Source organism: Mchenga conophoros, linkage group LG18 (genome assembly GCF_057382185.1).
Source record: "Mchenga conophoros isolate Kocher_MC1m ecotype Shallow Benthic linkage group LG18, M_conophoros_male_GT1.1, whole genome shotgun sequence".
In the NCBI taxonomy this organism is placed as follows: domain Eukaryota; kingdom Metazoa; phylum Chordata; class Actinopteri; order Cichliformes; family Cichlidae; genus Mchenga; species Mchenga conophoros.
In genome coordinates this window covers 3,018,571-3,034,205 of record NC_140543.1, presented here as the reverse complement: position 1 = coordinate 3,034,205, position 15,635 = coordinate 3,018,571, and the positions used below count along the sequence as shown (strand labels likewise).

Genomic DNA, 15,635 nt, shown 5'->3' with positions numbered 1-15,635 from the left:
AAACCCTGATAAAACAGAAACAGACAGGCTGACTACAATGTGCAAATTTTAATCAGGTGCCTCAGATGGAAACATAACGTAAAACCAAACAACATCATTTATATTTCATATAAAATCTGGAAAATTTCACACTTGACTCATAATCAGTTTTTCTGTACAATAGTTCAGTACGTTTAAATAAACCATGCAACACTCGTACTTTAAGTATTTTCAGAGTTACAGGCCCTCTAAGTACACAGAGGTGGGGTAAACCGTGGTCCTTATCAGTTCACCATGTTCTTCCAGCAGGTTCAGGAGAGAGAAACATTAACAGAGGTTTTCAAGTCCTTAATTTCAGATGAAACATTAACACCTCACACATTTAACAAGATCTTCTTCATTTTGACCTCCTTCACTCCTGCTGTGTAGCTTCAGTTACCCTTGCAATACAACAAAGTTATACAATTACTGCTATTATGACACCAGGTGATACTTGGAGTATAAATTACTGTTAGGTGAATGAACCTGAGTAACTGGTGCTAAAAGAATGATTGTTATCCAACATCTACATCTAATATTGCCTCAGCTGCGTGTCCCAATCACAAACACTGCACACAGGAACAAGCTGAGACAACGTGCTCTGACATAAAACTATTTGAAACAGGAGCGATGTAACACAGAATGCAGTCATCTGAAAATCGTTTGAACGTTATATCTGCCTGCAGAAAGCACACTGACAACATTTCAAATGTTGTACAGGCCTCAGAATACAACCCACTGAATCCATGACATCATCATACGCCCTTACAAACATCCACATTTCAATAAGACCTATTCAATAAAAACTGAAATGCACTTATTACAGATTCACCACATCTACTGGACAATTTGACAAAGATTGATTGTGCAGTCTGACACACTGATCCAGGCCCAGGCAGCTTCATCGAACACAGCCTGCTATACATCGCTTAAAAACTGAAAGCTCTACTTAACGACTTCTGTTCCCAGACGTATTTTCCACTCAGACATTACAGGCCTGACTTTCCTCCTGAGAGTCTGTGGGCTGTTAAACTAACACTGAGTGAAACTCTTCCCACATGTCTGGCAGGACTCCTTCTCCTGCAAATTTATATTTTCATGTGTGCAGACACGTTACGACAATTGATGAAGCTTTTCCCACACTTTGCAAGAGTACGGTCTCTATCTATTGTGAATCCTCATGTGGACGTTCAAACCGCCGCTTTGAGTGAAACTTTTGCCACATATTGTACAAGAGTAGTCCTTCTGGCCTGTGTGGATCTTCATGTGTCGCAGCAAATGGCCACTCTGCCTGAAGCTGTTTCCACACAGTTTACAGGAATACGGTTTCTCGCCCGTGTGGATCGCCGTGTGCCGTTTGAACGCTGAAGCGTCAGAGAACTTTCTCCCACAGCTCTTACAGATGTGCGGTTTGTCACCCGTGTGGATTCTGCTGTGGACGGTCAAATCACTACTCTGACAGAAGGTTTTCCCACATATTTTGCAGGAATACGGCTTCTCTCCCGAGTGAATTAACGCATGCCGTTTCAACGCCGATGACTGAGAAAAGCTTTTCCCACAGGCATTACAAAGGTAGGGCTTCTCGCCTGTGTGGATTCTCATGTGAATCAACATTTTATCTCGAGCTCGGAAACCTCTCCCGCATGTTTCACAAGAAAACGGCTTCTCCTCTGCGATGCCACTTTGGTGATACTTCATTATATAAAGCTGATAGAACTCTTTCTCACAGGTGCTGCAAGCGTACGGCTTCTCTGAGGTTCTGTGTTGGTTCCCGTCATCCTGAAAGTCCTTCCCACAAACATCACATTTACTGACAGAGTCTAAATTGCTGTCACTGTTTCTGTGACGGCTCTGCTTTGGTTTCAGCTCTGCATTTCTAGTTGATCCTGAGGCTACATCAAAGCTTCCTTCGTTCAAGCTCTCAGTTTCAGGAGAGCTGGGAGAGAGGAGCTGATCACAGTTTGATTCTGACTCGCTGAGGTCACTGTCCTCATAAGCAGGAGTCACCATAAAAGTATCGATCTCCTCCTTTAGTAGGAGCTGCTTTCCCTCCTGACTGATGAAGAGTTCTTCCTCTTCCTCTTTGATTTGTGGAGGTTCTGGATCCTCCTGGTCCAGACGGGAGTTTCTCTCCTGGTTACAGAGCTCCTCTTCCTCATTCTGACTGACACACAGAAGATCTGAGGGGACAAACGGACACATGAAAAGTTCCTAGTGTGACGATTACGTTCTGGGGAATGTAACCACATGTTTTTAAACCAGCAGGGACAGTGTTTTTATCTTAGAGAGTTTTGAAATGTGTTCTGCTGCTCTTAATTTGAATATTTCTTTTTAGTTCTACTCACTTCCTCACAAGGATTTGCCCTTTGCTCAGCCCGCAGTGTGAGCAAGATTGTTGTTAATAACTTACCTGGTTAAATAAGGGTTACCCTTAGTATAAATTGGCATTACATGAAAGTACTGCATGTCCCCATTTTAAGTTCAGTTGGTCTGTCTTCCATACAAAACACAGATGTTTAGGATGTGAAGTCATAGTGTTTTTTTTTTTAAATTCACATCCTGCCTCATTTTACCACCATACCATACCACCTTTATTTATAAAGCACTTTAACATAAAACCAGAGTTCACAAAATGCTGTACATGCTAAAAGCATAAGTAAAGAAAATTAAAATGAGATAAGATAAAATAAATAACTAAAAAACTAAAATAAATTGAAACATGTCAAAACAAATTGAGTCAACCCCTCTAATCAATGCCAAAGGCTTCAGCGAATAAATATGTTTTAAGAAGACTTTTAAATTCAGAGAGAGAAGAGGCCTGCCTAACATGCAAGGGTAGATCATTCCACAACTTTGGAGCAACTACAGCAAAAGCACGATCACCTTTAGATTTATACTTAGTTTTTGGTACCTTAAGGAGCTGCTGATTGGCGGACCTAAGGGAACGGGGAGGTGTATATGGTTGTAGTAGCTCCGAGAGGTAGGGGGGGGCCATTAAGAGATTTAAAAGCAAATAAGAGAATTTTAAAAACAATCCTAAAATGTACAGGTAGCCAATGGAGTGAAATTAAAATTGGGGTAATGTGCTCAAACTTTTTTGTTCCAGTTAAAAGACGTGCTGCAGCATTTTGCACAACCTGCAGGCGCCTAATGGACGCATCACTAACCCCAAAATAAAGTGCGTTACAATAATCCAGCCTAGAAGTAACAAAGGCATGAATTACTGTCTCAAAATGCTGTTTCGATAAGATAGGCTTTATTTTGGCTAATTCCCTCAAATGAAAAAAGCTAGATCTTACAACAGCTCTGACCTGGCTTTCAAGTTTAAGATTTGCCTCTATTTTAACTCCCAGATTAGTGATGACTGGTTTAACATACATTTAACATTTTGTTTTTTAACAACTTTTAAACACAGAAATTCACAAGGAAAAAAAAAATCACGACGTGCTTTTAGTTTAAACAAATGATTTGTGTCGACAGACTTCAGGCCAAACATGCACCAAATGGGCAATACTACAGGACCACACCTGCTAATCTTTAAACCCAGGTGTTTACAGTCCCGCTGCCACAGCTGTAGAAATATCAAGCTTCCTGCCAAGCAGCCCTCAAACCAAACAACAGAATGTTTGGTTTGAAAGAGCTCACTGAATTTGAGCGTGGTGTTGTAAGAAGATGCCATCATTGCAACATGTCAGTTTGTGAAGTTTCTTCCTTCCTGGTTATTCAACAACCAACTGTTGATCAGATTACATAACACATAAGTCACCGATACTATTGCCTCAGTAAATGCAGAGCTCCAAACCAATTTCTTTATATTTAGATAGGAAATAGAAGGTGGGTACTGTGATCAGTAGAAACATGTGCAAACATATGTGGAATTAAAGTAAATAAGGCAGAAACAGAGTTTGCACAACACACGACTAAAGCAAAGATTCTGCACCGTATTAAATCAGAGTGTAATAAAAACTAAATGAATGCAGCATCTAATGATAATAGTAAAGTACGTAAGTATAAAGCAGCTCTTTGGAGGGGCTCCTTTTTTGCAACGCTACCTAAATCTTGTGCTATATTAATGTAATAATAAAATAATATCAATGAGAATATAAACTTAAAATTTAAACTAAAGTTAACTTAATAAATGTGCTCTGCTTAAATCACTCAAGTAGAAAACGAGCAGAGAAAAAGAAGGAACATTTCCTTTGCCTACATAGTAAGGGGTGTCAGGAAAATGAGTACAGTTGGAGGTTAAAGTGGATTTAAGCAGGCTGTGAAAGCCTAAAATTGGTTGTAGTGGCTCAGCTCAGGGAAAGACTCACCACTGCTGTTGAGAGCTGCAGTAGAATTTCTTTGTGAACAGGCTGTGATCAGCTGATCTAAGGTTTACTGCTTTTTGTGGATTTACACAACTGAATTTAACAAGCAGATGTTTCATGAGTTGTCCTGCTCCATCCTTTTGCATGGTTTAGAATCAGCTTGCTAAATTCACAAGACCTTCCCAAAAACAGACGCCATCTGGATGAGAGCAAATTCCCTCATCCATTCTCTGCTGCTCGTCTGTATATACCTTTCAGCAGTGATGGATTCTTTCCAGATGTGGATGCTGCCAGTTTCACAAGCACTGATTCATCTCCCTCCATACATCAGAGAGGCAAGCTTTTGAACTGAACACTGATGGCCATTCTCATCTTTAGTCTTGTGTTCAAATTAAATTACCAGTCGACCAAAATGGTTTTCATTCTCCCTCGGTCCATTTTAAATGAGCTTTGGCAGCATTTCTGGATCACGCTACAGCAAACTGCTCACAGACATGATTTCTGGACGCTTTCCTGAGACCATGCTGTGATTTCCATGACAGCATCATTTCTGACCTGCTGCCAATTAAGCTAATTAGATACAAAATGTTCCTCCATCTGTTTCTTCTTAGTACCACCTCCATTTTCCAGCCTTTTCTTTCTCCCTTCCCAACTTTTCTTTGAGCTGTCAAAAATGATTTTGTCTTAAAATTGTCCATTTCTCAGTTTAAAGACTTGATGTGTTCTTTGTGAATAAAATATGGGTTTATGGGATGTGCAGACTATTGCATTCTGGTTTTATTTACATTTTTCACAGCAGCCAGCTATTTGGGATTTGGGTTGTATGTAATTTGGCGTTTCTCTCTTTTTTTCTCTTTGGGGAAAACCTGCAGCTCCCTGCTACCCCTAAAACCCTGCAACATGTCATCGTTTCTTACCGATTCTGTGTAACTTTATCTCAGGCTTCCAGCTGATGTCCAGCAGCTCCTCCTGACAGCGGACGAAGGTTCGCTCCACATCCGTCTGACAGAGTTCATGAGCCGGAGGAAAACACTGAGCTGAAGACATCCTACCTCCAGCAGCTAACGCTGCTAGCGCCTGCGCCGCTGCTGTTTACGACCCGAGTGTCACACTGTCGAGTTCCGGCAGAAGAGAAGGGAGTGAACTGTAGTTCCGCCCGTGTTTTATTGGAGCTCCACGCTGAGCTCCCACTTTTTAAAGGGATTCGGCCGTGAAAGTACATTTTATATTTCAGAAAATCAAGAAGTTTAAGGTTTAGAAAGAGCCAGCTGCGCCCATAAGAAAACATTTAATTAAAAATAATAAGTAACTAAATAAATAAACAAAAATAAAGGAGAAACATCTGCGATCGTTTAACAGTGAGCTACTCATCCCATAATGCACTGCACATTAGTGTGTGATGTTCCTCTTTTATAGAAAACTATATTTAAGAGCCTGCAGGTCTAAAAAGACTCCCGTGTGATATTATACAAAGTTTGTTTCAGTATTGATGCACTGACTGTGCAGTATTATTTCTACGTTCTTAGAAAACCTAAATGTGTTACTTTATCTCATCTTTAATCTTCTTTTTACATTTATAGTATTACCTTTTGTGCCAGTGACAGAGTTGCACTATATTTTGTTGTATAGAATAACATAATAGGCGAGCACATTGGTGTGGTGGTTAGCTCTGGTGGCTCACAAACTAACCACCACACTCCTGCACCTGGCCAGGTTCTTCCTGTTTGTGTGGATTGTCTCCGGCTTCCTCCCACACTCCAAAGACATGGGGTTAGGTTAATTTAGGTTCATTGGTGATTTTAAATTACCCATAGGTGTGAATGTGAGTGCTAATGGTTATCTGTCTCCCCACAACCCTGAAAAAGATAAATGATAACAGTAATAGAACGACAACAATGCTATTCTGTTGTAATGATTTCAGCCTCATGTCAGCACTAATGATGGTGAGTCGCCTCCTGGAACACCCAGATTAATCACCTGGGTAGACTTTCCCACCTAGCAAGAAACAGTCCACCAGCAGCCAAGTCAAAGTTTCGACATGTTTATTTTTTAAATATAAAAGATTGCTGTTATATCAAATATGATACAATATATGAATTTAGTTGTTTATGATGGTTTGGAAAAACAAAGAAACACCTGAAACACAGCTCGTTAGTCGGCTCAGATATGATGTTACTGTACAATAAACCTTTGTTTTAAACTTAGATTAAATAAATCACCACAATGCATAACGGATTTTTACAAGATGGACAGGATTATACAGAACTTCAAATGAATGACATTTTTCAAAATACTTCTGAGAAAAAAAAAAAAAGGATTACATTGATATTAAAGGTTATTTGTCAGCAAAACTCAAGCACAGAAGTTAAACCTCATAATTATCAGACGTCTTCATTCGTTTGTGATTCTGTAACAGTCGTTAAGGATAAATTATTTGACACCTTAAAATTCGCACTTTGTTCTGCCTGACACAGAGTTACACTTCATTCAACCCGTCTCACACAGTGTGACACAACAAGCTCTTAAACATCATCACTGTTAAAGTCAGAAGGCACTTGGAGTCTGAAAGCTCTGCTGTGAATCGTGCACACTCAGAAATATTTGATGAAAGGGATGTTTTTTGAAAATGTAACTAAAGAGACGCTCCTCTGACCCGACACAATTACTCACAAGTTATTCCAGAAGATTATCCGACCCTGCTGAACTCGGCCCGGGGTTTAGTGTTGGCTAACCCACCGTACTAACAGGATGGTCGTGATCTTTTAAGATCCCAAAGTCATTAAATTTTAAAGAACTGAAGTGTTTATGTGGTTATTTTTGGTCTTAAACTACGCACCTGATAGGATGTACTGTTACAAGCAGACTGCTGTTTGCTGATCAACAGCAGACGTGTTTCTAAGTCCCAGGTGTCAGACCGGTAAATGTGTGTGGAGCTGTGAGATGAGACGCTGCTGTAAAACCAGGAGAGCCACAGACGACTAACTCAGACACCTCTGTGTGAAGTTAATTAAAACAAATAAAAATGAGGTGCAGTGCAAACCGCTGGGGAACAGCCAGAACATCACAGGTCTGTCATTAACTGTTAAAGTCTGTGTGGAACGGCTTCTGCTTGAAAAACAAATACTGACCGACTGAGTACAAAGTGTAGCTGCATTAGTCAGATAAACAGATTATTAGCCTGGTCACCTCACAGAGAGAAGGTTTTGGGTTCAAACCATCATAAACAGTCTCATCTCTCCTTGTGTCAAAGGCTGGCTTCTCTAAATTGGATGGCACAGCAAAGAAGAGCTGAGTGTAACAAAAGGCCTTCATGGGGGTAAAAACAGCAAAATTATAAATGTTATTAACTGTTTATATTGGTACTGGGACATACACAAGGTCTAATTTCATAACTGGATGTGAATGTTTCAAATACTGCCGAGCAGCTTTAATCTCTGATATACTGTCTACTAGGGCTGCCACAAACGATTATTTTTTGCGATTAGTCGACTAATCAGATCATCATCCATTGGACGTACAGCTTATTGCACCAGCAGCATCTGCTCTTATATAACTATCATTAGCTTACAGCTTTAAGTGTTTAAGGTCTGTGCTAACTAAAAATAAAGACAAGATGATAGTTTATTAAATTTTAATGAAATTTGCAGATTGTTTCAGTGAAGTTTAATAAACTCCTTGCTATCTAAAATATAACAGGACACTGGAGTAAATTCTGGAGCATCTCACACTTCTGATAATCAGCTGTCTGCTTGACGTTTATTCAGCTGTGTAAAAACTATAACTTTAATCTCAGCCAAACCGATTTACTCAGGAACAAATAAAACACTGAAAAAAGCCAAACAATAATATTTTTAAATTATCTAAGTGACTTATATATCATGTTTAACCTGAGCAGCGAAAGACGGCGGTGGGTTTGAAAACGATTTGCCGGGAGTCCGGTGTTCTCACGGCTCTAGTGAGCCTTGAACCCCGGCTCGCTATCGAGCTAGTGGGTAACAGACGTCTCCGAAAACGTCGGAGCGCTTTTGAACATATGCGGTGTCCTGATAAACTGAGCAGATATTTGAGGTTTACACAGCTACATTCTCGCCTGAAAATATGTTAAACGTTTATTTTGTGACCCAGAAAGAATAATAAGAGTAACATTAAAACTAACTAGCTGCCGCCATTGTTGGACACTGCGCTGGGCCGCGCTATGAATTCTGGGACAGAGCTACTTCTTCCGGGTTTAACGGCAGCTGGCATCCTTGTATATGCAGTGCTGCCATCTTCTGTTTCAGTCTGTTATTACACTCTTAAATCCTGCTACTTATTCCTGCGTCTTTTGTGATCTTACAAAGCTTCAAACGACGCGTCGACTATTAAATCAGTTGTCGACGATTTTGATAGTCGACTAATCGTGGCAGCCCTACTGTCCACTATAAAACACTGAACAGTGTGCTGAGGAGGGGCTGATATTAACCATTCAGTCGGCATGATGCCGACAGGATACAATCAATAAGCCACAACGGACTGACTTCAACACCGCAAATATGACATAAAGTCACATCACATGCGGCATAACGTGCCGCCTTCAGGAGCAGCAAACGCAGAAGAAGGAGGATACTGAAGAAAGTGCAGATGTGCACCTAGAGAGCAGCTGTTGGACCTTCACTGAGGGCCATCTCATCTGAAGCTCCGCCCACACACGATGGCATTCATTATTTAAGGCTAACAGGTGTTTTTACCTGGAGACACAAAACATTGTACCAGAGTTTGAAAGTAGAAGTCTGAGAGGAGTTTGTCTCACAGCTGCACTTCATTAACACAAATGAGCCAGATGTTGACTGATTCAGAACAGCAGCATGAAAACATGACATCACAGCTAACCACAACATAACAAGCATGTTTAGGACTGATTCTGCATCCCTGTGCCGAACACATGATAGCAGAGCATAAGAACAACTTATTCCAACTGTTTTGTCTTTGTGTTTTCACTTCTATGAGGATATTGAAATACTTTATATTTTACATCTTTCTGGCTTAATCAGATTAATTATCTGGTGTTAAAATGTTAAAAACATGCTCCGGCATTTTAAAGTTGTTAATTCAACTTCCTGAAAGTCAAAAATATAGAAACTGAGCTAGTCTTTGACATCCTGCAGTAAAATAGATGGAACTGATGCCATGACTTAAAGTATTTATAAGGAGTCACTACTACCTCCTTAAATAAAGGTTACGCTGACTTGTTTCACCATCTTGTGGTACAAAGTGGTATTGCATGAAAGCACAGCCCAGCCTTATTGCGCTCTAGTTGATATCTCTTCAGCACAACACACAGATGTTGTGAACATAAAGTCACAGCAGTTTTTGTGACTTTAAATTACCACAAGCATATTCATAATATTTTTCCCGACAGGTGTTTCAGGGCCCTGACATCTCACCTGTATGGGTTCCCGTAGCGACCAGATTGTTATCACTCCCCCTTGGTGCCTTTCCCACATTTTTTGCAAGCGTGCGACGTCTCTGCTGCGTGCGTTCCCATGTGGTTCTTTAGCGTTGCGGCGTATTTAAATCGTTCCCCACAGGTGTTGCAGTGGTAAGGCTTCTCACCTGTGTGCGTTCTCATGTGAACAGTTAAATTGCTACTTCGACTGAAACTTTTGCCACACGTTTCGCAGGAGTACCACTTTTCACCCGTGTGCGTTCTCATGTGAACTGTCAGATTCCCGCTCTGAGTGAAACTTTTCCCACAGATTTTACAGGAATACGGTTTCTCACCTGTGTGGATTGCAGCGTGTTTTTTAAACGCGGATAAGTTGGTGAATCGTTTCCCACAGGTGTTGCAAGCGTACGGCTTCTCACCTGTGTGGGTTCTCATGTGAACCAACAGAGTCGCACTGTGCCTGAAACATTTCCCGCACGTTTCGCAGGAATACGGCTTCTCGCCTGTGTGGATCGATGTATGCCTTTTAAGTGCCGATAGGTCAGTGAATCTTTTCCCACAGGTGATGCACAGGTGTGACTTCTCACCTGTATGATTTCTTTCGTGATATTTCATGAAATAAATCTGATAGAATCTTTTTCCACAAGTGCTGCAGGCGTACGGCTTCTCGCCTGTGTGGATTCTGTAATGTTTCTTCATTTGGAAATTATACTTGAAGGTTTTTCCACAAACGTCACATTTTACAGACTTTTTCCCCACGTCAGGTTTACGCTGACTCTGTGATGTGACAGCTTTCGCGGTACTTCTGGTACGCTGATGTAGCTCCTCTGGCTGTGGCTCTGCATTTGTCGTAGATCCAGAGTCCACATACTTGTGCTGAGGTTCACTGAGGTCACTTTCATCATAAGTAAGAGTCACCATAATTGTCTCGCTCTCCTCCTTCAGGATAAGCTGCTCTCCCTCCTGACCGGTGTAGAGCTCCTCCTGTTCCTCTTTAATCTGTACTGGTTCTGGTTTCTCCTGGTCCACAGCAGAGGCCTCTTTCTGCTTACAGAGCTCGATGGAAACCTTCTCCTCCTCTTTGCAGTCATCTTCCTGTGGAAGGTCTGCAGAGATAAAAGGGAGAAAGAATTAGTTCATACTGTGATACGACAAGGTTTGTTCTGATGGACGATGACGTCTCGGATTGATGAGGGTCAAAGTGACTGATGATACCTCAACAATTAGCCCGATTTTTATGCAATTTCTCCAGTTGCTCATTATGAAAATATCATGTTTATTCTGATATTCATAATAAATGAAATCTTGGCTTCATGTCGCTCCTCCACACGTAACAAACACCTGCAACACAAATGTTTCTGAGCATGTTTGGGCACAAGTTCACGCCCAGACTAGAGATGGCACGATACCACTTTTTTATGTCCGATACCGATACCGATATCATAAATTTGGATATCTGCCGATACCGATATGAATCCGATATAGTGTTTTTTTTAATCAACAAAACTGTTTTTTTAAATATCTTGCTGCATTTTGTATAAGTTCATACTCAAGTTTAAAACAACAACTACACTAAAGCTATTCTGTTATACCTGTATGCAAAAAAAAATATTTCATAGTTCAGCAATACTGATCAATCTAATAAACTTAAACCTACACCATCCTCCCTATTCTGGTATTTTAAAGAGTACTTAGCATAAATATTAAGCAACCTAACTAATAGGGTTCCAACTCCCAGCAACAACAAAAATAAATAAATAAAAAATAGGGAACCACCCCTCACGCTCCACCTCATGATGCTTAATCGACGTAATCAACCTTAATTTGATGCAGTGTGAAAAAAAATGCACAGAAATCAATTATTTTTCAAGAAATATTAAATAGATTCAACATCTTTCTTCAACAAAATTGCAGACTGCACAGATGGTACCTTCCCAAAGGAAAAAGTGCTATAGCTTACTAGGGTATATATATTAGACTTAATAGTCACTATATACAGTAATTGACTTCTATTCATTTTGCATCAAATTAAAACTTTGGGTGTCAGATAACTATTTATTAAAAGCTAGACATTTTAAATGAGAATAAGAAAGAAAAGTATGTCTTTGTGCCCCCTTTTCCCTGTTAATGCCCTATCGGCCCCCCTGGCTAAACTTTGCTAGATCCGCCCCTGCACAGTTACCAGCGTCAGCTACGTAGAAAAAGATCCTCGAGTAGAAAGTAATAATAAATACATTCTAACAACAGCTGATCAAGCTTAAACGTGCTGCTGTTGTTCAGCCGCTGGTTTCCTCTTTCTGGTGCAAAGTGGGCCAAAAACAAACAAGAGACACGGACTCGCGACAGAAAAGCCGATCAGCTGATCGTTAAGCAGTTTCATGATTGAAGTAGCAGCAAGAAGAGGCAGTCGCTCCATATATCGCTTGTCTGATTGTGACCGCTCACATCGGGGCACTTGTCTTTGATCCCACTGAGTTCTAAAGTTGCAGAAACAGAGAGAGGCATCTGCAGAGTCAACGGCCGAGTGCTCATTCCTGTTACACGTCTTTGAAGAAGAACTTCCTCTGGATGTCCCTGCCTGCAGCACATGTGCAGCTGATGCACCGTAAGGTTAATTCTCCACAGATGAGTTTGCACAGTGATGAAAAACAGGCATATAAAACCAACCGAGTGTTTTCTTCATTTATTTTATCCCAGATGTTGCCACCTCAGTGAAGGTTAAAGAGTTACCGACATAAATGAGTATCCTCACAGAGTGTGACCATCAACGATTGCTGGCTCCTTAAACTGGTACTCACACATCAGCACTTTCAGGTCCTCTGCTCCAAGCAGTGCTTTCATACTTTCAGTTAAGTCATTTGTTTGAAACACTAAACTCTTAAACTTGTGTGCAGCCACTGATCATGCAACCCAAGAGTGTACAGGGCTGTGAGCCTGAAAATCATCAGCGTTGGTTCCTAGTCCAGTTGTATCCACAGCATCAAGGTCATGGGCAGATCTTCTATGGGCAGTTCAGAGCATCCAGAAAGGTCTCTGTGCCCCCTCTGCTGAATTCTACTACATATTACTACTACTGCATATTCTACTGAAATACTTCTACAACTAGAAGTAAACTGAAGTGACAGTGTTTGGTAATGACAGAGTTAAACATCATCGTCAGAGTAAGATCAAGCTAAACCTCATTCATCTGTAAAAGTCTTTAAAGCCCGAACAAAAGGAAACGAGCAGAGATGAGACGCTTACAGTCTCAGTGTAAGCGTCTCTGGCTCTGTCCACCATCCAGGGGAAGAAACCTTTTGCACTTGTGCCGTTTCTGGCTGCATTTCTCTCTCAGTGCACTGAGACAGAGCGCGCAGGGTCACGACATGTCCAGTGTTACCCAGGATTACCCGAGCGCAGTGACAGCATCAGCCGCTTGCCTCTCTGCCATTAAGGGCTCGGTGCCTTTCTATTAGAACAGACACTGTTACTCAGCAGTGCTTTATTGTTTTGGTACTTAACTTCGTCTAAAATAATAAAATGAAAGTTGTGTTATTTGTAATGAAGGAATCATCAATAACTGCACATAAAAAAATGTTAGGGCAATATTTCTGTTTCATGTGTTTGAAAGAAAAAAAGTTACACATGAGCAGTAACTGTCACTGGTTTCTGGTGTTTTCCAATAAAACCAGAGTGAATTTATACTGGAATGATACAGCACGGTCTCTGGCATTTTCCTGCGGCTGCTGGCTGGCTTTTACGTGTGCACCGAACCACAAATGTCAGATTTAAAATATATTTTCATTTTAAATTGGAGAAACTAGTCAAAGTCACCACATCCCCGCTTCAGCGGCTCCTTTGTCAGCGGCTCCTCCGCGCTCTCCGCCCCGGCTGGACTCACCCTGTGACGGCTAAGCTAACAGCGTCCGCCCGGCCTGAGAGCGCAGCGCTGGTCCTTCTCCTCCCGGGCCTGCTGCCCCACGTACCTGCAGAGTCTGCAGTCCAGCTCAGGGCCCGGTGCTGCTGGTGCAGCTGCTCCTCGTACTGCAGGACGGTTTTCTCAAACTCCTTGAAGATTTCCTCCGCTGCAGCGCTCAGACGCTCCTTCACGAACAGCCTCAGATGCTGAAGAGCGGACATGGTTCCTCCAGCAGCTCCACCGAGCCTCAGCGATACAAAACACCGTCAACCTCCAGCTGCCAGCTTCCGACGTCCACACAGCCGTGAAGTTTCAGTCCACTTCCGCCGGAAGCTGCTTTTCCTCTAAAAATAAAACGCGCTCTACGGAAGCTTAATGCATCCACTGGCCAAGAAATACAAATTAAATTTATAAACATTTATAACAGAGTTTTTATGAAAGAGCTTTTGTCTTCTTCTGGCTGCTTCCTCATCGGGATTACACAGCAGTAAATCCTCGCTCTTTCTCGCCCTATCCTTGGCATCCTCCTCTGAGCTCCTCCTTTCCTCCTGCCTGTCAGCTCCATCTCCGGGATCCTTTGGTCCTTCCAAACCAGCTCAGCCTTGCCTCTAACTTCATCTTCAAACTGCTCCACCTGAGCTCCCCCTCTCATATACTCATTTCTGACCACAGGTATTTAAACCCATCCACCTTCAATGCCTCTGCTCCTCGGATCTTTAAAATAACACAAGGTTTCTCAAGGATCAGGATATGAACCAATCACTCAAGAGACAAGGACACCAACATCTGCCAATATTTCAGTCCTAAATCAAAATAAAGTGGTATTCACCTTAGTGAGGGCTCATTATTGCTTACTAAAATCCCCAGATGCTCTTTGGGATTTTAAGATATGTTATTAATTTGGAAAAAAGGGACACGATTCTTTTTTAAATCAAGCGAACGGATCACTTCTGTCTTGTGAAATCAGGAAACTTTCTAAAAAATAAAATAAAACAACAAAAAAAGTGCTTGAAAATGTTTCCTCTATAGTGACTTTAATAAGCACAGGCCTACAGTATGTGGTGGAGGCACTGACGCTTAAAAGTAGAAGAAAGCAGCAGTCACGCATCCTGTGGATGGTTTGTGAAGTCTCCAAAAGTTGATTCTGTTCATCTGGACGTTTTCAGTGGGAGAAACGTTTCGTCGCTCATCCAAGTGCCGTCTTCAGTCTCTGACTGCAGGTTTCCCCAATCTTATAAACAGACATTTGCACAATGACTGAAATCAGTCCACTGAGGGAACAATGGGCTGGGAGGTCAGTTCATCATGATTATGCAAATTCTCATGACCATTGATCAGTGGTTGTTGATCAATGGTCATGAGTACCATTCACAGAGAGCTGGGGAATGGCTGCAATCACAGGATTGTATGATGGTGAAAGATGTTCCCTTAGGCCCCCTCCTCGATTCAGAGATGGTCTTTCCTTTTCACATAAACGGCCTCCTTTTCTCCCGCTGCAAACGCTACGTCCAGATGAGCAGAATCAGCTTTTGGAGAGTTACTTACCTGGATGATTGATCATCCATCAAGACGTTTGTGAAGTTGTGTTTGTCCTGTGGACCAAACCACTGAGAACTACATGACGGGAGTTTATGTTTCTGAACTAAAAATGTATTTTCCCCTCTATAATTAAATCAACAGCTTTCACTGCATGTACACTGATGCACTGAGGAGGGCGCCTTCCTTATCCCTCTTTCATTTCCACCATGTACAGTTGCATTATTACAAGCACATTATAGGTTTCAGATGTTCTATAAAAGCCTTCAAATGTGGAGCTTTTGGAACTAAACAACTTTAATTTATTCAGATCTAGAAATACTTGTTCCCTCCTGTTAGTCTCTCCTCAGCATTGGACTGGAGATATCAATGATGTCAGTGAGATTTTTCAACACTTTCCAAATTTATCCAGAGGTGTGATTGGACCGTTTCATTGGCTGAATCT

General features: G+C 41.4%; 2 protein-coding genes across 3 annotated transcripts; both read right to left on the bottom strand.

Moving 5' to 3' along the window:
* Positions 1 to 33: 33 nt before the first annotated feature.
* On the bottom strand, positions 34 to 5,675 carry LOC146552886 (uncharacterized). The gene is made up of 2 exons (XM_085254348.1): positions 5,249 to 5,675; positions 34 to 2,198 (listed from the first exon to the last, which is right to left on the bottom strand). The coding sequence occupies exons 1-2, from the start codon at positions 5,376 to 5,378 to the stop codon at positions 1,180 to 1,182; spliced, it is 1,149 nt and encodes a 382-aa protein (XP_085110474.1). The 5' UTR covers positions 5,379 to 5,675; the 3' UTR covers positions 34 to 1,179.
* Positions 5,676 to 6,356: 681 nt separating this feature from the next.
* On the bottom strand, positions 6,357 to 13,948 carry LOC146552885 (uncharacterized). Of its 2 annotated transcripts, XM_085254325.1 has the most exons (3): positions 13,722 to 13,948; positions 9,755 to 10,862; positions 6,357 to 9,058 (listed from the first exon to the last, which is right to left on the bottom strand). In XM_085254325.1, the coding sequence occupies exons 1-2, from the start codon at positions 13,873 to 13,875 to the stop codon at positions 9,787 to 9,789; spliced, it is 1,230 nt and encodes a 409-aa protein (XP_085110451.1). In that variant the 5' UTR covers positions 13,876 to 13,948; the 3' UTR covers positions 6,357 to 9,058; positions 9,755 to 9,786. The 2 variants fall into 2 exon arrangements, with proteins under 2 accessions (XP_085110451.1, XP_085110450.1); XM_085254324.1 differs by having other exon boundaries at positions 6,357 to 10,862.
* Between the last annotated feature and the right edge of the window lie 1,687 nt (positions 13,949 to 15,635).

Coding starts and splice junctions, on each gene's coding strand:
- LOC146552886 (XM_085254348.1), bottom strand. CDS start 5,378: ATGTCTTCAGCTCAGTGTTTTCCTCCGGCTCATGAACTCTGTCAGACG. Junction 2,199..5,248: donor GATAAAGTTACACAGAATCG/GTAAGAAACGAT, acceptor TTGTCCCCTCAG/ATCTTCTGTGTGTCAGTCAG.
- LOC146552885 (XM_085254324.1), bottom strand. CDS start 13,875: ATGTCCGCTCTTCAGCATCTGAGGCTGTTCGTGAAGGAGCGTCTGAGC. Junction 10,863..13,721: donor CTGGACTGCAGACTCTGCAG/GTACGTGGGGCA, acceptor TTATCTCTGCAG/ACCTTCCACAGGAAGATGAC.